Genomic DNA, 26,868 nt, shown 5'->3' on the forward strand with positions numbered 1-26,868 from the left:
GGACTACTCTCACCCCAGTAATCAACTGTTTGAACTATTACCGTCAGGCCGACGGTACAGGTCACATAAAACCAGGACAAACAGATTCAGGGATAGCTTCTTTCCCAGAGCTATCACCACAGTAAATAAGCACAAAACAATTAAACCTGCTTAACCATACTTGCCATTGTCACTATACTATGCTGCTATTCATACTATCATTATATTATGCTGCTATCCTGTATATATTGTACTTATTTATTGTCTGAGCACTACAGTTGTTTTATTGTACTTTTTATATTTTACATTTATATTTATTTTGCTTTTTGCACCAAGGGAGTGGCACTCCAATTTCGTTGTACTTTGTACAATGACAATAAAGGCTATTCTATTCTATTCTATTCTAAAACTACATTAAAACAAAACGTCTACATTTATAATAACCCAACACGCAGAACAGCAGTTGTGACAATAAATTAATAATTAAGACACCCTGTAACAACAACAAACCTCACTTTTAATGACCTATCTATCATACCACAGTGGTAACTAAGGCCTGCAGGTGTTTCTGAGTTTGCCTCATGCCTCCTTGCTCTTATTCTTTCTTTCTGACGTACAGGGAAAAAAAACTGCCCCACAAGACTAAATAAAAGAAAGTCTGGAGACTCTGAATTTGCTGGTTATAAGCTTTCAATTCAATCAGTTCCATTCAGTTTTATTTATTTATTGCCAATTCACAACAACAGTTGTCTCAAGGCACTTGATTCTGCAAAGTAAAGAGCCAACAATCAGCAACAGCCACCTGCCGTGACTGGGTGTAGGCTGAACGGGAAGAATAGAGGGGAAAAAAGAATGGGAGAACATAGAGAGGGTAGACAAAAGTTACAGCATGCAGCAGTGGCACATAAATGCATCAGGAGTGAAAAAAGGTGTGTGGAGAAGATCAAGCCCTATCTAAACTTTAACAAAAAGTTTAAACCTAATGTGAAAATGATGAAGGGCAACTGTCTCCTGAATCCAAACTGAGAGCTTTTTGATAAATGAACTACCTATTTCTGTCAACCAAGTTTAATTATGCATTTTGTAGCTGATTTAACTATACGGTGGTCTTACCTGGGTCATTGACATAGTTAGTTGATGTGTTTTGTGTTACTGAAAGCAGGCAGAGGCACAGAGAGGAGGTTATTTGGGTCACTACACAGGGGCGCACATTTAACATCACAGAGGTTAATAGTGTCAAAAAGTCTGTATAGGTTCTCAGTCATCAAGGACATGCGAGCTATGAGTTCTTAAAAAGAAGGCAAATGGACTTGTGTAGCTTCACATCTCATCCAAGAGGCTTCTTCAGTTCTGAAACAACTGCCGGAGATTTAAACTCCACTGGGAAATGTCTCCTTGGAGGTTGAAATACCTGGGAAAGGATATCAAGACTGTGTGCCAATTTATTTAGAACTGAAGAAGCCTCTTGGATCAGAGGCAAAATGTCTTCCCAAACCTAAAGAAGTCCAATTGCTCTTTTTAAGCACTTAAGACGTCAGTGTAAAAAAACAACAACAACAACACAGAGAGGAATATGAAAAATCACAGACAACACATTACAACACTTGGCAAAGCTCAGCATCTTTAGATGAAAGTCAAAACACACAGAGACACGGATGTGAATGGGAGGGACACGAGTAAAAGGGAAAAGTGAGGGGACTTTAATTTATACAGCAACAGTTCTTCAAGGTGGTTTATGTAGAAAGTTAAGGACCCAACAGTGCTAGAGAGAAAACCTCAACATCAGAGGATTCCCCATTAGCACTCGGCAACAGTGGGAAGGAAGAACTCCTTTTTAACAGGAAAAGGTGTAAGTGCAGCCAGTAAGTTCAAAGAGAAGAGAAAAAAAGAGAGAGAATAAAACACAAGCTACAGGAGAGAACTGACAAAACTTAATAACATGCATTAGAGACATATTACGGGAGAACTGCTCAGTGCATCATGGGAGGTCTACCAGCAGCCTAAATCTATTGCAACATGAATAAGGGATGTCTCAGGGGTCACCAGATCCAGCCATAACTATAAACTTTATTAAAAATAAATGTTTGAAGCCTCGTCTTAAAATGAAATAGAGCTTTATAGCGGATTTGAGTTCCATGTCGAAAATCAGGCACAGCAGAGTGACTGTGATCTTACCGGTGTCATTGATAAAGGTAATGTTTGTTGATGGTATGGTAGTATTGGTAGTTGATGTGTTGTATATAACTGAAAGCAGGTAGAGAGGAGGCGACTTCTGTTATCACACAGGGGTGGACATTTAACATCACACGGGTTAACAGTGACAACAGGAAACAACACAGAGTGAAATACAATCACAGACAACATGTTGGAGCGTTGTTTTAACTCAGCCACATTGGAACGTATTTAAACATGCCATGTTAAGGTCATGCAAAAGCATGCAGGTGGACTTGCTGGTGTGCTCTGGATCATGGTCCTGCTGTATAACCCAGTTGCTCTTAAAAACTGCATGTTGTTCTTACTATTTTTGTCTAACATTAAAATTTGTTTAGTGATTTGAAACATTTGATAAAAATATACTTAAAAATAAATCTAGAAGGACAAAATACAGTTTCAGAGCAGTGTACACAGACATATTCAGTTCAATTTTAACAACAATACTATACAAAAAAAATGCCAGTGAGCAAATTCTCCATGAATAAACACTTGGCAACAGTGACATGTGGCAGTACCAGGCTCAGGGAAAGGCAGCCGGTGGGAGGGAAAAAAAAGAGAAAAAAGGGGAGAACAAAACACAAACTACAGAAAAGAGTTGACAAACATTAATAACATGCAGCAGTGACAGATAAAGACACAGGGAATGATAAAAGGGGACTGAAGAAAAACTGTTCAGTGCATCATGGGAGGTCTACCAGCAGCCTAAATCTATTGCAGCATGAATAAGGGATGTCTCAGGGGTCACCAGATCCAGCCATAACTATAAACTTTATTAAAAATAAATGTTTGAAGCCTCGTCTTAAAATGAAATAGAGCTTTATAGCAGATTTGATTTCCATGTCAAAAAACAGGCACAGCAGAGTGACTGTGATCTTACCGGTGTCACTGATAAAGGTAATGTTTGTTGATGGTATGGTAGTATTGGTAGTTGATGTGTTGTATATAACTGAAAGCAGGTAGAGAGGAGGCGACTTCTGTTATCACACAGGGGTGGACATTTAACATCACACGGGTTAACAGTGACAACAGGAAACAACACAGAGTGAAATACAATCACAGACAACATGTTGGAGCGTTGTTTTAACTCAGCCACATTGGAACGTATTTAAACATGCCATGTTAAGGTCATGCCAAAGCATCTCCATCTGAATTCAGTCTGGACTTTAAGTAGTCCGATCCTAAAGCTTCACTGTGTGAGTCATTCAGAGGTGGACTTGCTGGTGTGCTCTGCATCATGGTCCTGCTGTATAACCCAGTTGCTCTTAAAAACTGCATGTTGTTCTTACTATTTTTGTCTAACATTAAAATTTGTTTGGTGATTTGAAACATTTGATAAAAATATACTTAAAAATAAATCTAGAAGGACAAAATACAGTTTCAGAGCAGTGTACACAGACATATTCAGTTCAATTTTAACAACAATACTATACAAAAAAAATGCCAGTGATCAGATTCTCCATGAATAAACACTTAGCAACAGTGACATGTGGCAGTACCAGGCTCAGGGAAAGGCAGCCGGTGGGAGGGAAAAAAGAGAAAAAAGGGGAGAACAAAACACAAACTACAGAAAAGAGTTGACAAACATTAATAACATGCAGCAGTGACAGATAAAGACACGGGGAATGATAAAAGGGGATTGAAGAAAAACTGTTCAGTGCATTGTGGAAGGTCTATCAGCAGCCTAAAATTATTGCAGCATAACTAAGAGTTGGTTCAGGGTGACCAGATCCAGCCATAACTATAAGCTTCATCAAAAAGAAATGTTTGAAGCCTCGTCTTAAAATGAAATAGAGCTCTACAGTGGATTTGATTTCCATGTTAAAAAAAACAAAAAACAGGCACAGCAGAGTAATCGTGATCTTACCTGTGTCATCGGTTATAGTATTGGTTGATGTGGTAGTGGTGGTTGTTGGTGTGGTGTGTACAACTAAAAACAGTTAGACGCACAGACAGGAGGTCATGTTTGTTACTACACAGGGGTACACACTAAACAGCACAGGTACAAAATGACAGCAACAACACAGAGTGAAATATTCACAGTCACAACAACAGGTCACTGCACTTGGCAGCGCTTAGGCCATTTAGATGAAGAGAAAACCCAACAATAAGAGGATTGCTTATGAGCAAGCATTTGGTGACAGTGGGAAAGAAGAACTCCTTTTTAACAGGAAGACTGCCAGCAGAAACCGGCTCAGGGAGGGGCAGCCAGTGAGTGTAAAGAAAGAGAAAAGAAGGAGAGCATGAAGAGCCAAGAACAGAACACAAAGTATAAGATATAAGACAGACAAAAATCAATAGCATGCAGTAGTTTCATATAAACACACAGGGAATGAAAAGAATGTAGAAATGCTCAGTGCATCATGGGAGTAACATTAGTCTCAGCCGATAGCAGCACAAGTAAGGCATGGTTCATGGTCGCCAGTTATAATTATGAGCTTTTTCAAAAGGAAATGTTTGAAGCCTCGTGGTAAAAACAGAGAGTGTGCCTGTCTCGCAAATTTGAGCTGGGAGCTTTTTGACAAGTTAAAAATCTCTCTTTCCCAGTCAAATTGAATTTTGCATTTAGCAGCTGGTTTCGTTTGCATGATGAAAAACAGACACAGCAGTGTAACTGTGGTCTTACCTGTGTCACTGGATATAGTAGTGGTTGATCGTGTGGTAGTGCTGATTGTTGGCATGGAAGTGATTGTTGTTAATATGGTGTTTAAAACTAAAAGCAGGTAGAGGCACAGAAAGGACGTCATTTTGTTATTTACACATGGGTGCCCATTAAACGACATGTGGGTTACCAGGGTGAAGAATGTGAAAAACAACAACAAAAAATATAAAGATTGAACAATCACAGACAAGATCGCCTTAATATTAGAGAGAACAACCCAACAATGAGAGGATTCCCTTTGAGCAAACACTTGGCGACAGAGGGAAGGAAGAACTCCCCCGTGGTCAGGATGGAGGGTGAATGGAAAGAGAAGAGAAAAAAATAGGGAGACAAAACTTTGGAAGAGAAATGACTAAAGTTAATGACATGCAGTACTGACATATAAACATATCAGGAGTGAAAAGAGGGGAGTGGAGAAGACCTGGTCAGTGGACCTCATGAAGTCCACCAACAGCCTGAGCCTACAGCAGGATAACTGAGGACTTTTCCAGGATCACCTGTTTTATGAACAAGGCTCGAAGCCAAATCTTAAAAGCAGACAGAGTCTGTCTCCTGAACCCGCTGTTTACCAATATTTCATAGATCAAGGCCTTACGTCTAGCTTAATTAACTGATTTTTGTCATATCGTTTGATAAATACAACTCAACATCATCTGCATAGCAGAGACATGTAGACACAGAAGAACTCCATAAGTAACTTTTCCATGTAAGAAAGATTCCTTGTTTGTATTAATAGCTGGAACAGAAAACTAACAGAAATATATCATTCAAACAAAAGCAGTGGATTTCGTCGAATACAGTGTATTCTAGTGTCCGTAGAAAGATCTTGTAATCAGCCATCTATGATGAGCCATCTGCGCTATGATGAACTCTAAACTCTGTGACGAACCTGACTGAACTACTAACTACAAAGATTGCAGAAAGGAAGCACAGGCTGCAAGAACTCACTGGCTTTGATGTTGAACTCCACCACTTTAGAGCCAAAGTTATTGCTGGCATTGCAGAAAACTTTCACATTGGAGGTGATCTTGAAAGTGACCACACTCTGAGCGCCATCTTCAGTCTCTGTTTGCAATGCATTTAGGTTCTGCAATAAGGACAGTTAAAGACAGAAATAGAAAAGCAGATCCAAGAGCAAACAGGTGAGAAGACAGTTGAGCACAATATTGATATAGACTTCCAAAGACTAAAGGTTTGCATGCCCATCATCATCGTGAAGGTAAATTAGACATTAGCTAGCATTAGCTCTGTCAGTCCAATCAAATTTATTTCTAACTCAGTAAAATCCAACCAGTAGTGGTACAACGGATCACTGTTGATCCGTGATCAGAACCGATCCCACTCCATGGTTTGGTGATCCGAAGATTCGAAAAAAAAAAAAAAAAAGTGTATGGTGGGCGTGGTCAGTCTGTCTGCAATAGTCATGGCCAACGCTAGCGGTCCAAGTGGAGGAGCAGAGGAGTTTGCGGCATTTAAGCAGCCCTTTGCTGCCCAATTTGACCGGGCTAAAGCTATTGGGGTGTTTAGCTGCAGACGCGAGGCCCTATTCCATTGTGCAAAACAAGGCGTTTAAACATATGATGAACATGCTTGAGCCACACTATGATATCCAGTTGCGCATCCACTTCAGTGACAAGATCGTTCCAAGCATTTTATGAGCAGGAAAAGTCTAAAGTTATGGCTGAACTGTCCCAGACATCTTCTGTTGCCCAACTACAGATGGGTGGACCTCCAGGGCAACGGAAAGTTACGTGACTGTGACCGCTCATTATATCACAGCGGAGTGGTAGATACAAAGACTGTACTGCCCTATATAGACCCTAATTGGTTTTTTATATAATTGCGTGGAATGAGTATTGAGTTGAATGTTTTTTAATGGGCAAAAAAATTAATTTTTCTTGTCTTGTTTCGTTTTTTGCTGATCCGAAAATTGATCCGATCCGTGACTTAAAACCGTGATCCAATCCAAACCGTGAGTTTATTGATCCATTGCACCACTACCAACCAGTGCTGCTTAAATCAGTGAGAATCTGATGTGATGTCAGCTAAATGATAATGTTCGCATGCTAATGCTAATTAACCATTTTTACCATTTTGCTCTAGAAAGTTAGCTTGCTTTAGTACTAAACAACTGCATAACTGAGGCTGATGGACATATCTAACACACACTTTTAATCATAAAACAAATCACTGCACAAAATATCTTGAGGCACAAAATGTCCGGTAGTTGTTGAAACATTTTGTTCAATTTTCCTGCATCTGTATTGCTAATCTGTGCAGGACTTGCTGATTTGTGGTTACTAAGACTATTAAAACTGTACAAAAGTGAAGACCATACTAATGTGAAATCTCACCCACAGTCCACCAGCCAGCTCTTTTTTAATCGTGTGCCGTAAACGGCAAAATACCACAACAGTATTGGAGAGAAAATGCATTTAAGTTAAGTTTAAAATTCAAGTTAAAAATTGTGTTCCACTATTTGCCCCACTGGACGCATTTATTAAAATGGAGGTCTGGAGGACTTTGGATCAACCTGTTGAAGTCACAACTGGAATAAGCAGATCTCTGTTGTGGCTGTGACTAAGCCGAGAATGAGAAGCTTCCCTCTGCTGTACCTTCCCATCAGAAGTTGTCCACATAATTGTGGGAACAGGAAACCCTCTGGCACTGCAGGTCAGATTAACAGTTGTCTCATAAGTCTCCACTTCTTGGACATCTGGCCCCAAAATCTGTGGCGAACCTGCAGAAAGAGTAGCAAGAAATACAACCTTATGCAATAACTATGCAGTCACAAACTTTGAACATGGTCTCATTTAAAGAAAATACAACTCACCCTTAACATTGACTTGAAGTATGCCGCTGGTTTTCATCCCCTCCATCTCAGGAACGGTCACAACACACTTATACATCCCTGCTGTTTCTAACGTTGCGCTCTTCACACTCAAAGTGTTGCCTTTTGACACCAACTTTTCATTCTAGACAAAGGTGAACAAAAAAAGCTTGTTTGACTCAACACGTTTAAATGAGCATCTAAGTACTGGGTGAAATAGGTGTTAGAGGCCTCTAGTCAACCTAGTCAACCCTGACTCTGCCACAGTGTGAAATGGTTGTTTTCTAAGTGCATCTTGCTTGTTACTGTTAGACAAGCAGTTGTATTGTATTGTATGTATGTATCTATGTAACCTTAAACCAGGTTGTGGATGTCTGGAGAGAAGACAGGGCATTGCAGCTGGCCTTCAGCTCCTCTCCTTCCATCACCGCAATGCTGTCTTTAGGCGTTATAACAGCAGATTCAAGGTCTGCATACACAGACAGAGAAACAAGGCATAAAAGTCAAACAGAGAACCTACTGGTAAAATGTATTTGATGAAAAGCTCATCCAGAGTAAAATACTTACAGTTAACCGACACCTTAGTACTCCCTGAGATCTCCTCAAAGTTATCCGTTTCCGTAAAGGTGCACTCATAAACTCCACCGTCTAAACGCGTCACATTAGTCCGCACCATTGTCTTGTTGTCCACAGAGTATTCACTCTGCAAAGTTCAAGATTAACTTTAATGTCCTCAAAGTGCTCAGGAAAACATCGAATTACAACCATTTCCACATGAATGAGGAGTATGGAAGTGCTGATTTTCTTACATTTTGGTGTTTAATTGTGGTGATTGAGGATGGATAGTTGCCATTGTTATCGCAGCGAAGCTCAAGTGTGTCCCCTTCCTTGATTTTGCCCTTTGGTGACTCCACCCAAATATTTACTTCAGTGGGGAGATCTAAAACACAGAGAGATGAATTCAAGATTAAACTGCAAACCTGAACTATCCTTAAAAATAGGAAACTCTGAGGCCTGTCAAATCAAATTAAGGAAAATGTTATTAGTATAATATCCTATAATACTTAAACAATAGTGTTATTTTAACTTAGTGAACTTCATGAGAAACTATAGCATCCATTTCCACTTCAAAAAATCAAAACAGATCCATTAAGAAACTTCTTCTAGTTTGTTTCTAGTTTTTCTAGTTAGGTGTTCAAGAACATTGCATGAACTGGAAACCAAATCCAAGCCAGTTTGGTTTCAATTGGGGAAACTCACAGTATACAGAGATGTTAATGCGCTGACTCTCTGTCATCTTGGTCGCTCCAGGGACAAAATAGACGACTTCGCAGTAGAACTCTGCATCTTTGTCCTCTTTCTTAACTTTCATTGTCAGCTCACTCTGGACTGAGTAAAGACCACTCCATTCAATAGTGGTGCTGGAGGTTACATCCACCTCTGAAAGAAATAAAAATACTGTAAACATAAAAGAACAGGACAGACACAAACTGAAACAGCTAAGGCATTCCAGTTTTAAATATCAATCTGCCTTACCATGTCGAGTATTGCGAAGCGGCATGTTGTTTCTGTACCAAGTGATTTTTGGCTTTGGGTATCCGTTTTTGACCCTGCAAGACCCAATCTAGTGGAAGAAGGGGTAGGTAAGGAAATTCAAATGATAAAATTGCATCCTCGCATTTTGTAATTTTAGTCTTTGATGTTTGTGATTGCCAAAAACCTTTTCACCTTGGATTGATCTTCTTCATTTACTGATATCCCTGTTTCCACGGCCTCAATTGTAGGAAAGGTTGGTGATTCTGCACAAGACGTAAGAAGAGATAAGAACTAGAAAAGGAAGCATTTAGAAAGAAACAATCATAGATTCTGATAGCTAAAAATGTCAGAAATATTGTAACACTATAGGTATGTTAATACAGTGAGTTCCATAATTTGTTGGACAAAGACACAATCTCTGCCTCCGGACACAGTGGACTTTAAATCGAAAAATCCAAATGCGATTTGAAAGCAGTTTTTAATTTAAGAGGTTTTGCAAAGTAATTGGACCTAAATTGGACAAAAAAGGTAATTGGCCAGGAAAACTGGTAAGCAGTTTCATGAACAGGTGAGGTCTGTTCCATCTTCTTTTGTTTTTCTTCCAAAGCAAATGAAGCAGATACAATATCTGAAGTTGATCTGTTAACTTGTAGCAGCAGCAGTAAGAAATATATGGAAAATATGGAGCAGCATACATTAAGAGAGGAGACTGATGACTTGCTTAATGAAAACAACCGTTTCAGTGCGAGAGAGCAGACAGCATAGAAAAAGCAATAAAAGCTTTCAGAGTCTTACTAAACACTTGGAGCTGGGTTCGTCCCTCTGCTTCCTCGGGTGTGAGAGTTTTGATGACACAGATAAACTCCAAGTTGTCCTTCACTCCCACATCTCTGATAACCAGCACAGCAGCGGTTCCATTGACGTTCAAGCTGATCCGATGCGTGAACAGTGTGTTTTGTTCTGCAGCCTCATGCATTGGTTCCTTGTTGTAGATTCTCTGTCTCTCCTTATTAGGTAGCACCTAAAGGTCAGAGTTTACAGAATCAAAAATCAATCAAACAGAGAAACGTGACACCCATCACACATCTGTGTGTTTCTGTGCACGCTAAGCTTCACCAAACTCACATAGAACCACTGTATGGTGGTGCCGCCCAGGCCCTCGTCAGTTGTAAACATGCAGGTGATCTGAGCCGTCTCTCCAGCCATTACCTCCACTTTGTCCTCCATGTTCACCTCCACTAAGGCCCAAGCTGAAAAAAATACAATAAATTACCCACCAACATATATATATTTTTAAAAGAACTGACCAGATTATTAAGCAATTCGGTGCTGCACGTACAACTAATTATCTACTTAGCTTTAAAATGATCTCTTTTCTCATTTAAAAGAGGACCGTTACACTCTGACTCACTGACATGACTTCCATGGCATTATTTTCACAGCTCTGTAGCCGTTGTGTAGCCAGCTGCTGTATGACAGTTAGTGGCACAGTCAGCCTTTATGCAAATATAGTTTAAAATGATATGACTGATTCAGCAAACCAGTATAATGCTGCAACAGGGAACCATCAAGCTTCATACCAGGACACACTTTATTCTCTCTGTCTAGCCAGTTAATATGAGTCCTTCCTTTAGTATCCAGCCTACCCCTCTCCCTGCTGTACGCCTAGCCTCCCAGTACTCCCACTACTCCCATGTACTTTCTTCACTACTGCCTACCTACTTTAAATTTTCTCTACTAACATTCACTCTACCACCAAGTCTCCTTGTCCTCTTTCCTCTCTCCAAGGATACACCAAACAACTTCTTGGCAGAAAAGCATGTGTTGGAGAAGTTGTTTTTAAATCACATCAAACTTTTTTTCTGGCCCTGAATTTCTTGCATCCATACCAAGATACATGAAATTCGGCAATAACATCCTTATATCAACAAGAACAACAAACGCTTAACCACTAACTGGACAAGATGGAGATACAACAAACCCCAAACAGGCAAAGAATCAAAAATAAATAACAGGGAAGAATGTTGTTGCGAGTCAAAAGGAAGAGGGAGATGCTATGACAGGAATGAGAAGCCCACCCATGTCCACATTAATGTGCTGCATTCCAACATGTCACCCTCTCACAGGAAGAAAGGCCCAATTTACAGGCAACATAGTAGCCCCACTGTTCCTTTATGATCTGCCTCTGAAGACCGAGTGGTTTTTCCCCCTTCCAGGATCTCCTGATGTGAGGCATCCTTTAAATCTAAAGGAGGGACCCCCCAATTACACTTTACATCCCAGTGTCTCAGTGGATGCTTGAGATGCCAATGAGAGATATAGCCTGGAGGTCATGAGGCTGCCAGGTTTGATTTAATCTTTCCTGAGTGTCTGTGTATTGTGAGCAATGACAGGAAACATCTTAGTTTATGTCAATCGAAGCTTAAGAGAGTGTAAATATGATTTGTAAGTGTCCTGCAATAAGCAGTTTGAGCTTCAGGAACCACTTACAGTTTTTAACCAGATTCATGGTGAGTACATATTTAAAAAGACTAAAATTAAATGTGAGTTAAAAAACGATACTGTGTGTTATTTATAACAGTTTATCAATCTAGCTATGAGTGCATAGCTTAGCATGTAGCACTGGTAACTTCTGATCAAACACAAACCTGGAAAAGTCCACTGGCACAAAGCAGCTGATTTTACAAATGAAGATAAAAAGATACAAAAACAAACATATGAAGTGGTCAAGCTCACAATACAGGATGAAAGCAACAAAACAGCCACACACAAAGCAGCAATATAAGTTTGTGTGTGTGTGTGTGTGTGTGTGTGTGTGTGTGTGTGTGTGTGTGTGTGTGTGTGTGTGTGTGAGGAAAACTATGGTCTGAGATCAAAAAAAGAAAGAAAAAAAAATCTGCATAATAAATTGCTCTAATTACCTAATTATTATATTTCTAGATATATATTAAGAAAAATGAAACTGTTTTAAAACCATTTGCATTAAGGGATACAGTTGCTTGTAGTAATCTATTTTTATAACTGATGCTCATGGCGGAAAGACTTCAGCCGCTTTAGTCTCTGCACACCAGTTACTGAGGTATCAAACAGGATTGGTGAAGCTATTTTCAGGCGCACTGATTGGTCATTAAACGGTGATTTCATTCATGTTGGTCTCTAATCTCAAATACAACCTTCTATGGAGCCAGTTAAGTCTGCAGAATAATTTACCATGGTGATGTATCACCTTTGTAATAGTGAAGACACAGAGTTAAACCTGAAGTTACCCGGATAAGCCCACATCCTGCTTCTTAGGTGGACTTATCCTTGTTCCATAACCGTAACCTGGACACAGTTCAGCTGTCATCACACAGCTGTCTACTGTTACTTCCGTTTATACATAAAACACAGAGCTTTAAGGCTTTGTTATTTATTGTTAAAGTCACAGTTAAGTCGATGACTGATGAAGCTATGGATTTTATTGGCAGTTGTTGATAAATTAGAGAGAAATGACACTTCCTTTCCGCTCTGTCATCGCTTCACCCTGCTAGCATTACAAAAATCTATGTGCTGTGATCCAAATGATCAAAGAAGATGATGTAAGCGTTGACACTAAAAAGATATTAAAGGTTTTAGCTTTTAGCTTTATACATTACTGGAAATTTCAGTGAGTTTTTTTCCCCAAACATTTTAAGTAAAATATTGGTGGACACGTGTGGCTGTGCACTCTTTGTATTAATGACAAATCTGAGCATAACTTGCTGAGGCAACTAGAGCTACTACTGCAGCACATACACCTACGATGAGTGTGGAGCGCAGCACAGGGAAAACTTGGTAAAGCAGTTTTTGCTCCTTCCAAAAGAAAAACTCCAAATATGTATTTTTAGAAAGGACATTATCCTGCGTCCAACATCAAAAGACACTCCATCCAGGAAAAAGTGTCAGATGTGTGGTCTGGCAGTTAAAGTGAATTATCACAACACCAGGACTGTCCACTGATGAGCTCATCACCCACACACATCCCTGCTCCACTCCTGTTGTTTCATCTAATCATCATTTCATTGGATAACGCACGTTTACAGTAACAGCTGCCCCCGAGCTAAACCCCTCACTACTGCAACAACAACAAACATACTTTCCTTCTCTTCCTCACCTCCTGTCTCTCAACCCCCGCCCCTTTTCTCCCGCTCTGCTGCGTGTTACTGTTTACTAATGGAGCTGGACGGATGCTTTCCTGTTAAAGAAATCCAATTAGTTTCTCCAACACAGACATTTCCTGGCCATTAGCGACGGAAGGACAACGCTGACTCACTCGCAGCACCCCATCCCCAACCAGAGGACTCACCTACAGTAACAACTGGGATTGAGATTGCTGCTGTGCAGTTGAAGCTTTATATTTTGAAAACTCTTTCCCCATCACGTCTGACAGCTGGAGCGTTTGCTCATGGGAATCTCAATCACATCTCATTAGTAACTTGACGAGTATTCATCTCCACAGTGCATCCATCAGAGAAGCTGCCCGCAATGCATTGGATCGATGCGCTCCTCGTGATGAGAGAACGGATATTAGTCGGTGTGCAGCAGATATCAGACTTAAATAAACGTGACAGAGAAAAAGCTGTGCAGCAGAAAGCTGGACCTCTCCACGGTTTCCACTTTGCAAATGATATTCTTTCCACTAACAAGTGTTGCGACAATGATTTCACATACTGATGTTGGTATTATTATATCTAAAATAAATCGATTTCCTTACCAATGTGTTTTCATGTTTTTTACAAATCTTGATGTAGGAAAAGGTCAGAAACTTTACCTGACTTGTTTCATTCAAGTATCCACTCCATTTTCCATCATGCAATAGAACCGTCAGTCAACTCTGGATATATTACGTGTTTATTCTCTCATCATGCATCAGACCAAGCCATTGAGGAGGCCTCTAAAAATCAGTATGCAGCATGACAGCAATCCCAGAAATAAAGGGACATCCTCAGCAGCAACAAGAACAGGGAGTCCTGCAAAAGCTGACAGAGAGCTGTTCAACTGCTCATTAAAAAACTCTAATCAGCTAATCACATGGAAGTAACTCAATGCATTTAGGCAAGATGGTCAAGATAACCTGCTGAAGTTGGCTGAACATGGCGTGGTTGTTGGTGCCAGATCGGCTGGTCTTAGTGTTTCTCAAACTGCTGATCTATTGGTAGTTCATGAAACACAACTATCTTTGGGCTTTAGTCTGAAAAAGGGTTTCAGACTTTCTGGGTGAAAATGTCATTTTGATATCAGAAAACAGAGGAGAATAGCCAGATAGGAAGGCAGTAACAGTAACTAAAAAAACAACAACAACACTTTTTACAACCAAGGTATGCAGAAGAGCGCCTCTTAAGGTGCAACATGCTGAACCTTGAAGTCACAGCAGCAGAAGACCATATAGCGTGCCCCTCCTCTCAGCTAAGAACAGGAAACTGACCTCAACAAAACTGGCCAGCAGAAGATTTGAAAAATGTTGCCTGGTCTGAAAAGTCTCAAATTTTGGATGTTAGGGTCATAATTTGGCATAAAAGACATCAAAGTATGGATCCATCCTTCCTCATATCAACGGTTCAGGCTGCCAGCAGTGATGTAATGGTGTGAAGGATATTTTCTTGGCAAACTTTGGGCCCCTTTGTACAAAGTGACCATCTTTTAAGTGCCACAGCCTATGATCACAGTGTTTCCATCTTCTGATGGCTGCTTGCAGTATAATTACAAGGTCTTAAATAATCAGGCCCCATCTTATCTTAATGACCTTGTAGTACCATATCACCCTATTAGAGCACTTCGCTCTCGCTCTGCAGGCCTACTTGTTGTTCCTAGAGTATTTAAAAGTAGAATGGGAGGGAGAGCCTACAGTTTTCAGGCCCCTCTTCTGTGGAACCAGCTTCCAGTTTGGATTCGGGAGACAGACACTATCTCTACTTTTAAGATTAGGCTTAAAACTTTCCTTTTTGCTAAAGCATATAGTTAGGGCTGGACCAGGTGACCCTGAATCCTCCCTTAGTTATGCTGCAATAGATGTAGGCTGCCGGGGGATTCCCATGATGCATTGAGTTTTTCCTTTCCAGTCACCTTTCTCACTCACTATGTGTTAACAGACCTCTCTGTATTGAATCGTATCTGTTATTAATCTCTGTCTCTCTTCCACAGCATGTCTTTTATCCTGTCTTCCTTCTCTCACCCCAACCGGTCGCAGCAGATGGCCGCCCCTCCCTGAGCCTGGTTCTGCCAGAGGTTTCTTCCTGTTAAAAGGGAGTTTTTCCTTCCCACTGTCGCCAAAGTGCTTGCTCATAGGGGGTCATATGATTGTTGGACTTTTCTCTGTATCTATGAAGCGCCTTGAGGCGACATTTGTTGTGATTTGGCGCTATATAAATAAAATTGAATTGAATTGAATTGAATTAATATTCATATATAACCATGTCACAAAGCTCAAACCATCTCAAACTGTTTTTCTGAACATGACAATAAGTTCACTGTACTCAAATGTCCTCCACAGACACCAATTCTCAATCCAACAGAGCATTTTTGGGATGTTACGGAAAATTTGGCATCATGGATGTGAAGCAACTGTGTGACGCTATCATGTCAATATGGACCAGAATCACTGAGGGATGTTTCCAGCTCTGTGTTGAATCTATGGGGTCTCTGCATCCACCCGGGGTGGCTGTAGCTCATCAGGTAGAGCAGGTTATTGGTTGCTCCAGTCTGCATGCCAAAGTATCCTTGGGTAAGATACTAGCAACATGTTGCTCTGCAGTGCATCCATTGGAGTGGGAATGTTAGATAGAAAGCACTTAAGCAGATGTGAATGTGGCATGTTGCATAAGGTTCTTTGAGTGCTCAGGTAGAGTAGGAAAGTGCTGCACAAGAACCATGTTTCTCTGTCTTTCTCAGCAATCTTTCATCTCACCTGATCTACTTCAATCTCAGCATGTATAATAATGGGGGATTGGAGCAGTTTAAAGTCGAGTGTGAAGCCGCTGAACAGGAGGAACCCAAAGACGAGATCCCTAGATCTATTTCACTAGATCAGAATCAAAACTTAAAAAATAAAAAAAAACCTGAATGACTGAAATCTACTTTTGAAAATGCCATCATATCAGTGATTGCACTAGTTGTCACAGACAATGAAAACTAATTTGTTTTTGGAGTGAAAAAATTTGGACTTCAAATTCAACAATAAATCAAAGCTCAAAGCTTTTTCTTCTTTGCAGAAGGAGGAAAACTGAATTCTGGATCTTACACATCTGCATATGAGAGCTCCATATGTGTGTCAGCACTGATAATCAAGCCTCAAAGAGCTCTCATCTCTCTTCAGCTCTTACAAAGACGCTCCAGTCAAAGCTGCAGGTGATTCCCTCTACAGAGATAGCTGTCTCAGTTTAGCTGTCCCTGCAAAGCACAGTCCATCCCAAAAGAGGGTGCACTGTATTCAAACACAAAATTAGACCCACTTAAAGATAAGAGGCTCACACGGCAGAGGCACGCAGGATAAGAGACAATAAGCTCAAGAGGAAGTCATGTCAAAGACTCGCAGGAGTCTTTGATTTCATTGTTAACAAAACAATTGGTTGCTATCTGTTACTGTTTGATTAAAAATGCTTCCTGCTGAGCTCTTAGCATCTGTGGATGCTCACCCACACCTACAAAATCTCTTTTCTTTCATGCCTCTGACTATGATAACAAGTGCAAGCAATTTTGAATACATACAAAAGTCTAGTTGCTACTAATCAGCAAGCAAAGTGAAGCCAGGGTGCATTTATTTTAACACTGCAGGCCTCCATCTGACAGGTACAGAGCACAGAAGAAATGGTCCATGTGGTCGTTCAAAGCCTGGAATCTGTTTTACGTTTAGCACCGCGATGGATTCATTGACAGGCTTGAGTCTGCCGCCTGTTTCCTCTGGCAACGAGCCCAGACCGCAGATGATCGCCAGAGGAGAGGGCAGGACGCACACCTTCAGCACATTCACTGGCGTTCTACTTAACTGTCCTGTGCTCTTTTTAAAATGGTGGTCTAGGTGAGGAACCGCGCCCCACAAGGATGGCTGGAAAATCCATCGTTCACTCGTTTTTCATCCAAGCTGACACCGAGCCAAAGACAACAAATACCTCACCACACCTACAGACAATTTAAAAAATCAAAAGTTACCCAAGAGGAGAAAGCTGAAGCACACGCATGCAATCCCACAGACAGTGCACCATCACGGTGCCCCACAGGAAACCCTCCACCCCCATTTCTCATTTTCTTAGTTAACGTCTCTTTTTATTTTCCTCTGTACATAACACAGATACAGATGATTATCATTAAAAGTGCACAATTAACTTTAGCTAAAACAACAGCTCTGTGAAAAAAACAAAACAAAACATCTCTGCATTACATCCTTATGATCTGTTTCAGGGAGATTTCATCTTACACCGCACAGGAGGGAAATTCTACTTCTTTGTTTTCCAGTTAGATTTTTGACAGGAAATAAAGTGCAGGACCGTGACTCCAACAAACAGCCTGAAAATACCCACCCACCCCACCCGTGTGAATACGTTTAGCCAAAATAATCTACCGGGCTTTCCTTCCTTAACCTGTGTTGTCAGTGCCTAAGTAAATATTGTAGGGAAACTAAAGCCTGGCATGTTCATTTTCAAAACCCTCCAACTTGACAGATTCATTTATTACCAATATTTCCTGACTGTCTTCATAAAAACGGTGTTTTCTCTATTTTAAATAAGAGCAAGAGCAGATTTCAGGTGAAATAGGGGCGCTATCTGTCAAAATATCCCAAATATGGAGGAACAGGCTGATGTTAAGTCTGCTCCCAGAAGGGGCCAGAAGCACTTTCTCAGATTTGACAGAAAGAAAAAGATCAGATCAAAGCAAGCAGCGGCCGAGGAGACGATTACTAAGGTCGATGGAAAACAGACATAGGAAACCTGGCGGGTTTTTTTTGTCTGTCTGTAAGATGTGCGCTCACAGACGCACACACACGTCACTAAGCTGTAACTACTGACCTGAACGTAAGCCTCGGCTCATGAAATAAGCACATCGTTATGTTACTGCAAACATCTGAGAACAGCTAGCACATGACACACTTCATTCTCTGCTACGTCTCATTCGCTGCTCCCCAAACGCTTAATTCAGTGAATCTGCAGCGGTCAGCAGGCAGACACGGCCCTGAATTCATGTATCTAAAGGAGAGAAAGTGCAGTTCTGTTTGCATTACAGTGTCCTTGTATAATCAGCTTCCTCTGTCCCAGGGTTACATTTTAAGGTGCTGTATTAATATTTACATAGCAAGGATTCCCCCGATTCATGTTTATGCCCAAAAGAAAAGTCTGAGAATCCGCTGGATCAAAACATGAATGGACGACCATCGAATGTTATACTCCAGAGAAGAAGAAGTAACATGGAGGCAGCAGAGCTCATCTCTCTGTACTGCGAGCTGAAGGAGGAAATGCAATCAGGCTAAAGATAAAGGAGAGAGCCATTCAAAGTGCCAGAACTTTTATTTGCTCCTGACAAGCTTCAGGGTGCAGTTTCCCAGTCGGGTCATGAAACGGCTTCAAAACCACTCAGCAGCCAGGCATTTGTAATGACAGCTATTCAAAGCAGCTGCATTATCACAGAGAGGCAGCCATGGCTTTGCAAATGTTGGAACTGTAGACGCTGTCTCCCCTTCATGCTGCAGTCGGGCTTTTAATCTTTTTTTTTTTCCACACAGTAAGAAAGAGCAAAAGATCGTCAGGTGAAGATATCGCACATAAAGAGAAAAAACCTTAGACGATACCGTGAATTAAAGTTAAATCACTAAACATTAAATCTTTGCATATTTAACAACGTATTAAGATCTCAATATGGTTTATAAAATACATTTACTGGTCAAACAGACTGTATAAAGGGCAGCTAAAGCTAAAAAGTAATAGTTGTTGAAGCAATAGGAGTTCACTCACTCCTGATGAACGAGTTTTTGAGGTGACCTGAGGGTGAACATAAAATACTGCAAAATATTTAATTAAGCTACCGCATTGGTTTTTTACTTTCTTATTTATTTCTAAGTGCTGACATTATTTGGTTTTGGCAGTCATGGGGTACAGTCTAAATCGGATCTTTTTTGATCCCTCGTGGTTGACTAACACGTTTGTCCTATAGCAGCTACCATAATGGGATGGGATTATGCCATTGAATCCTGAGGGATATGAAAACAGAATCTGCAATCTAATGACATGTAGCGGTGAACATTTCACACAATTGCAGCTTTAAATGAGAAGATCATAATCTGCATTTTTGGTTCATCTTGACATCAAGAAAAGATTTTCTGCTAACTAAAAATACTAACTCCCCACAAATGTTATTTAAAAAAAAATCTTTGTATAAATTAGCTTAGCTTGTAATTATTTTTATTATTATTAAACATTGATAAAGTAACTGTTGAAGTGGAAAAGTAAATTGCCGGATGTAGTTGACATGTTGGCTAGCTAAAAGGTCACAGCTGGGCTAATATAAACACAAGAGGAACGCTGGAGAGGCCCAAAAAGGAACACTGATTATCTTTTTATTTATCAAATAAACAAGGAAATGAAGACGTTTTAGCTCAGTGGCTGAGCATGTACCCACATGCCGCAAAACCAAATGTAGCTGCCTGGGTTTGATTCTGACCCGAGGCCACGTGCTCTCTTTCTCCTCGCTTTCGTGTCTCCTCTTCACTAAAAACATCGATTAAAGGCAAGAAAAGCCCCCAAAAACGATTTGGGAAAGAAGATGGAGGATGGATGGATTACACTGATTACATTGAATGGATCAGTAGACTTTAGTTATATTTCTACTAATAAGAAATGAATGTTGCATTAGCGTGACCTTGTACCTTTGTCTAAGATCAAGGAGGCAACAAAATAATTTCTGGTGTTGCCTTTAGTTGCAATGGCAGATATGACTAAAAATAAAAGCTAAAAATAAATTGCTTCCTCGAGTTTCCTTAATTGTTTATGGATACCATCCCCTTCCTCTGCATCTTTTTCTTTCCCTCTTCGAACGTAGCTATAAGCGACGCAACTAAAGTATCTCACGTGCAGCTGGAGATTAAACTGCACCTGCTCATGTCACAGGACTCTTATCTTGTTAGAAAGAGTTTTAAAATGGATCAAAGTTCTTATCGGTATCTATTTACACTATTAGCACTATTTCATTTCAAGATTATGTTACGTGAAAAATAAAGTATTGATGCGTCTATAACTGAGATTCTTCTTTTTTTTTAGGCTAATAACAGGGCTCAGTGAACAGGAATACATCCACATTTATTCTTTATCTCTAAATAAATAAATGACATTGACTTTCACTGTAGACATATTCGACAGATTGACAAATCCACTGTAGAACAACTGAGTTTGGTCAACTTGTCTCAGTGAAATGGTGCAAAAGAATGTAACTCTTGCAAACACACAGTGAAGTCCTTGTCACATGAGGCATTTTAATGCACACATGTCACGCAAGACCAAGACCCTCACACGCACACACACACACACACACACACACACACACACACACACACACACACACACACACACACACACACACACCTCTGGCACAGCAGACACATTTCTCCATAATGCCATGAGTAATCCACTCAAATAAAAGAAAGATTGACTTTTCTCCAGCATGGATTAATAAATGTACATAATGTGTCACCACTGGATTTTGTTACGCATTTCTCATATCTTGCAAACAATTGTGCATGCTGTATTTGTGCAGATAATCTTTCATATTTTTATTATCCACAGTTCACGAAGCCAATTGTAAAGGATCTCTCCATTAACGCGTCAATACCAGAAGCCTCTTAGACCTGGGTGATTGTTCTGGTTTCCCTTCATGAATATGCATGCTGCTTTTTACCCTGTTGGCTTGCATTAGCTGTTACAAGTTAGTGAGGCTTTAGGTAATTAATCAGGACTCCCATGCAGAGGAGACACTGATGCAACTTTTGGCAAGGCGGATGGCTCCATGTTGGCTGCACACAGCAGCTCTCATGAAGCTGTGAGTACCTGCCGACAGCAGCAAACAGAAGCAGCATCTAAAAACTGGACTCAGTGTGAACATATCAAGAGAGATTCAACCAGATGAAGCTCGTCAGTATCAAACTAAGCACACATTTTAGATCATTAGTGCTGAATAGCCAGCTAATCACGCGGGATGAACGCACGTAGAAGGAACTTGCTAGATCTGAATCACAGCTGAAAGATTTATTTGCACAGGTGCAAACAAGAGTCTTTTCTCTAGCCTTTGAAGTCATTAGATTGAAAATTATCCAGGAAGATAACAGTTTAGGTGTTGATTTTGCTGTTTAACAAAATGTTGAGCGCTGATTCAATCTTTAGGGCACCGTGAGTGATTTTGACCAACACTAACACTACGCAGGAGGTCGGAGTGTACAAACAAGTGCAATAAACACCTAGAACATAACATCACCTGGGATACTGGGACTGTTATGAAGGACCGCACACATTAGAGTTATATAAAGCTTATAAAGACAGTAAATTAATCACATCATACATTTTCTTACACTTATCGCCAGGCAGCAGCCTAAGCAGACAAGCTCAGACCTCCCTCTCCCCGGCCACCTCCTCCAGCTTGTCCGGGGGAACACCAAGGCGTTCTGAGGCCAGCCAAGAGATATTGAAAAATTAAATGAATTAATATTGATTAAAGTAATATTGAGCAGAATTGATGCTCTATCCACTGAAACAGGATGCTGTGCCTGGACACCACATATTTAGCAATAAGCTGAAATCAATTCTGCTCAGTATTACTTTGATCTCTTTATAAGATTACTGGTGCGGCACTCCACAACAGTCCCAGTGTCTCATGTGGCCCATTGGGAAAATTAAATGCCCACCTCTGATCTAAAGGACAGTTTCACAGTATTGCTTTCATTTACAGCCATGCGCCTGGAAAAAGAGAATAGAAAAAGACAGAGAGAGGAAGTAAGAAATAACTTATTGTACTTTTAAAATATTCATTATAAAAAAGGGTTTTGCTAATATTCTATTGGGGGGAAATGCATTTAAAATGCATTAATTAGACCTTAGCAATTTACAGCATGCAGACTGTACTATGATAGTTCAATTTATCTTTAATTCTATATAAAAATGTGTCTTCTTTTGGTCCAGAGAAACAGCGCCTGTGATTTTTTTATTGCATCTTTATGAGATTATTTTTGGTGGGGGGTTCTGCTTTTACTAGACAGATGCTCTTCTGATAAAAAAAAAAGAAAAAAAAGAAAAGAAGATGTGGAGAAGGAGCCTGGGCGTTTTTATGTTTTTGAACAAAGTCAGAGGCACACTAAGTGCAGACTTAGCTCACCAGGATGCCACCTTCTGATGTTGCACAGACTTTTAATCAAAGAAAGAACTGAAAGTATTATAGATGATAGAGGAAGCCATATTGCACTGCATTGCGAGTAGGAACAGAGCACTCCTCTGTCTGGGGCCCGCGCGGGGTCAGGTGATGTTTAAATTGTTGAGTCCAATGACAAAGAGATGGACGGTGGCAGCTGTAGCAACCAAATTGCACATTCTCACAATGCTTCAGAGAAAACAAGGTCAACTTGTCACGCTGACCTGCCAGACATTTTCTCCACCACACACAGATCCCCGGGGTGTTCTGGAGCCAAATGCCGGCCAGATCCACTCAACATGCCATCAGAATTAACGTTTTCCAAAAAGGCAGAGGAGACGGAGTACACAAAGAATGTAAATACAGTGGAGAGAATCAGAGCAGACCACACATCAGAGGAGATAGCGAGGGACTAGGCTGACTTTATATTACATTTCAGCGGACCACCTGTTACAGAGATCAGCCAAAGCTAGACCTGGCTCGGTTCTCAGACTGTGTCTTTCAGAGGGGGCTCTGCTGACTCACAACTGTTACAACAGAACACTAATAAACCTTTGAATGGCTCTGTTATAAGGTCACCTCTGACAGCACTTGAAGTGTTTTAAACTGAGCTGTGGAAATTAAAAAAAAGACAGAGAGCTCTTTCTTCCCTCAACAATTAGCTGAAAAGTTGATGTTAAGTTAATGCCCGATGTCCACTAAAGCGAAGATGAAGAAGAAGACGAAGAAGAAGAAGAAGACTCGTTTAAGTGTGAAAATGCATTTTAATATCCCAAATATCACCACCCTGTTATTGTGAAGGCAGCACAGGTAGCTTCACTCTTCCTCACAAAACTAAAATGACACATAACACAGCATTCAAGGAGGATTCTACCATTACTTTATCCATGTTTTCTGTCATGTCACCTGCATATACCTGGAATAACCCCACCTTAAATCTACCAACCAGGCCTCTGCCAATGGTGAGGTAAGCATAAAGACCGTCTGGCTATGGGTGGGTGCTAAAGGGTGGGTGGGTGCTAAAGGGTGGGTGGGTGGGTTTGTTCAATGAGTCAGCGTTTTCTTTTCCTACTTGTCGAATCACCATTTTTTTTCCACCAGCGTTTACTTTGTCATTTGTCCCATTTTGCTGTCGTGATTTCTCCTAGTAACATAACCCTGACAATCCAGCTGCTCCAGGGACACTTTCATAACCCCACACGAGTCACATTGAAAAACTTTACTCCCATTTTTTGATTTTTTAATAAATGCCAAGGAAAATCAGGGCATTTGAATTAGTGAGAGTGAGAGAAATTTCTGAGCAGTCCCAGAACATAAACAGATCTGTGGACAGGCCTTCAGCAGCAAGTTTCAAAGACCTGAGGCCAGCCCCTCTTTGATAAGCAGCTCTTTGGTCTTCCCTCCACAGCTACGCTCCAAAGAGAGTTCACTCCCTTACCCGGCCTTTGATAATTACTTTTTCAACAAGATGTACTCCCCCTTGTTCAGAGTTTCCTTATTATTCTATTCCACTATGCCCACACACTCAGAAACTCACAGACTTTTAAAAATGTGTCCACTCTGTGACTTTTGACTTCATGTAGGATGAGGTCATTTTCCCATGTCTAACTCCACTACTCTCATAATATTAAAAAAAAGAAAGAAAACACTGTGCAATTACTCTCACAATCTGACACACTGATGCTCACTTGCGTTACTGTCTATGAGTGTAGTGGAATGAATCTCACTGGGCCATTTCCTTATGTCTGCTCCCATAATGGTACAAACGCCCCCTTCATCCTCTTTCCCACGTTCCAAGACTGCAAAAATGGTCTCCGTAATCAGATGCTCTGCGAGCAACCAGCAATAAAATAACACACGTAGTTTGGAAGTATGGGAAAGGCCAACAGAGACAATATTTTTGTGCTACGCTGATCGTAACGATACAGAAACTGAGAGGAGGGAAGGGCAGGGGGGGCAGAGAGCGGTCTCATGACATGGCTTCAGAAGTATGAGATGTGTGCTGTGTGCTGCTGGCATATTATGGCTAAAGATAGATCCCTGATACACAAACTTCAAGCTTTCAATCCACTGACTCTGAGGTGGACAGAAATAACGATTCATTTTGTTTTTACATCCTTTTGTAACCTTTGTGCGCAGATGTCGTTTTTTTAAGTGTTCATTAAAACAGATAAAACGACATTCTTAAAGTGCGAGTATCACAAAGACTAAATCTTTAGCAGCTGCCATTCCTAGAGCCTGAAAACTGACAGGAGTGTATTTTTCTCACTGCACTTAACGCTTAATTCATACTTCTGTGGTCCACACGTGCAATGTAGTCTCCATAAGTGGGGAGTGTCGTTGCCACCCCTCGTTTCTACATATATTGCAACAAAGTTTAAAACAGGTTTAGAGTTTTACTGAAAGTAGTAAAACTTTTATCTTTTAACTTTTAAGGATCCCCAGAAAACCTGGAGACGGGTTGCTCAAGGCTACTTTAAAGATGGCTCTTTGGAAGCTAAAATATAAAGAAATGAGGGGTGGCTCAAGACTTTTCCACATTACTGTATTTCACATGAACATCAAGAAAAGCATTTAATAATAAAAGCATTCCTGTGTTTGATTTTTGTCATTTGTAACATGCTGCAAGAGCTAAAAGTCTCATGGACTGGGAAACTGTTATGTGCTCTGTTACTGCATCTTCAGTGCTGATGTATTGCATCTCATGGACAGATTGCATAGATGGGATTTACCACTTGAAGGCTTTTATAACACAGCAACAGCTTTATACCTGAATGAACGAATAAAAATGTAATTCATCAATCTGCGCTATCCAGACATTTCACTGGGCGGTACATCGTAACAGAGGTAAAGATATCATTACGAGCCTTTAAAGGGCTGCAGTGGATTCTTGGTTAATGCCGTTATTCCCACTAACGTCATCTCAGGATCTCACAAAAACAACGCCAGCGTTGGTGCTCACACATCTCTTGCTCACATGCTTCGGTCGCCAAAAGCTTTGCCTACTTATCACAGGACAAATAAAAAAATGTCGGTTTTAAATGCCCCACATGCTGCGGTGTTTGTGCTGAATTATGAAGCAAGCCAAGCGGCGAAAACAATGATCTCTTTTGAGAGCATCAGCTGTTTCTACTTCGAACGCAGACTGAAATGAAATGAATGAATCATATCAGCCACTTTCAGTGTCTTGAATGTGCAGCGTGACCCAGATACAGGCAAATATTTCAAAGAAGGAACTTTGTTTGGAAAAATAAATTAGCTAGAATGATAAAGCTAATGAAGTTTTAAAACATACCCTAATAGAAGAGGGGGAAATACAAACAGTGGAACCGTTAACCAGCAGTTATCTGCCATAACTAAACACTGTGAAGCTGCAGCAAACACATCAGTCTGCTCTGAGGAGTCAGCGGCACGGCGTCAGGGCTGAGGGCTCATAGGTTGCATTAGGTTAAAAGGATCCTAATGTGCATTAGATCAGCACAAAAACAACATCCATTATTAAGCAGGGTGTTGAACTAACAGAGAGCAGGCCGAAATCCCCAACAAGCCTCCGGTCTCCACTTGTGCCAGCGCAGCTCCCGGCGGACACATTCAGGTCCAAGGATCAACACGCGGGTGAGCAGCTTCTACATGCTATCATGTTGGTGCTGTAAACAACACAACAGAGCATGGGAAATGAGAGGATTTAAGTGTTATTGCAGACTGACACCAGGTGCACAGTGGTACACAGAAAGTAAAGGCTAATTTAACCCATGCAAATTAAATCACAAACCACAAACCAACATGTTATATGTCAGGGTGCGCTCGGTTAGTTCTTATTGTTCCACACAGCATTTCTGGCTTTGGTTGTGGTCTCTGAATGTGAGACATCTTGGAGAGTGTTTTTATTCCTCAGTGCAGATTGTCCCAGAGATTTGAGCTCTTCAAACATTAAGTTTAAGCTGCTCTTATTCTCTTTCATCCACCAGATATTCACCAAATAAATTCCAAGTTGAAGGCCACACTAGTCTGTCCACCACAGGCCAATCATCCTGTCTCACCTGTCTCACGCTCAACACACACTCCTTTTGTAACAGCACCCAATGAGAGCTACATGAGAAAAGAAATCAAGATTTAAAAAAGAATTGTTGTTTTTCCCTTTTCAATAGTCCAACATATGACCCACACACCGACAACACTTAGCACAGAGACACAGAGAGACTGTGTGTGTTTGACCTCAGAGCTGAAACAAGAGTCGGCGGAGCACTAAATCAGCATC

At 40.6% G+C, this 26,868-nt stretch overlaps 1 protein-coding gene across 9 annotated transcripts in view; it reads right to left on the bottom strand.

Moving 5' to 3' along the window:
- mcamb (melanoma cell adhesion molecule b) overlaps positions 1-26,868 on the bottom strand; it is a 46,738-nt gene that overhangs the window by 6,483 nt on the left and 13,387 nt on the right. For 2 of the 9 annotated variants that reach the window (XM_085184592.1, XM_085184595.1), the window contains exons 2-15: positions 10,344-10,468; positions 10,014-10,239; positions 9,411-9,481; positions 9,219-9,306; positions 8,943-9,122; positions 8,492-8,622; positions 8,250-8,385; positions 8,036-8,151; positions 7,686-7,827; positions 7,468-7,592; positions 5,801-5,939; positions 4,817-4,903; positions 4,058-4,120; positions 1,093-1,131 (exon numbers count right to left, since the gene is read on the bottom strand). In XM_085184592.1, coding sequence (XP_085040718.1) covers positions 1,093-1,131; positions 4,058-4,120; positions 4,817-4,903; positions 5,801-5,939; positions 7,468-7,592; positions 7,686-7,827; positions 8,036-8,151; positions 8,250-8,385; positions 8,492-8,622; positions 8,943-9,122; positions 9,219-9,306; positions 9,411-9,481; positions 10,014-10,239; positions 10,344-10,468 — 1,668 coding nt within the window. Of the gene's footprint in view, positions 1-1,092; positions 1,132-2,154; positions 3,140-4,057; positions 4,121-4,816; positions 4,904-5,800; positions 5,940-7,467; positions 7,593-7,685; positions 7,828-8,035; positions 8,152-8,249; positions 8,386-8,491; positions 8,623-8,942; positions 9,123-9,218; positions 9,307-9,410; positions 9,482-10,013; positions 10,240-10,343; positions 10,469-26,868 lie in introns of all 9 variants that reach the window. The other 7 variants (XM_085184599.1, XM_085184597.1, XR_014877913.1 and 4 more) reach the window with 6 other exon arrangements.

This window comes from Neolamprologus multifasciatus, chromosome 14 (assembly GCF_963576455.1).
Source record: "Neolamprologus multifasciatus chromosome 14, fNeoMul1.2, whole genome shotgun sequence".
Taxonomy (NCBI): domain Eukaryota; kingdom Metazoa; phylum Chordata; class Actinopteri; order Cichliformes; family Cichlidae; genus Neolamprologus; species Neolamprologus multifasciatus.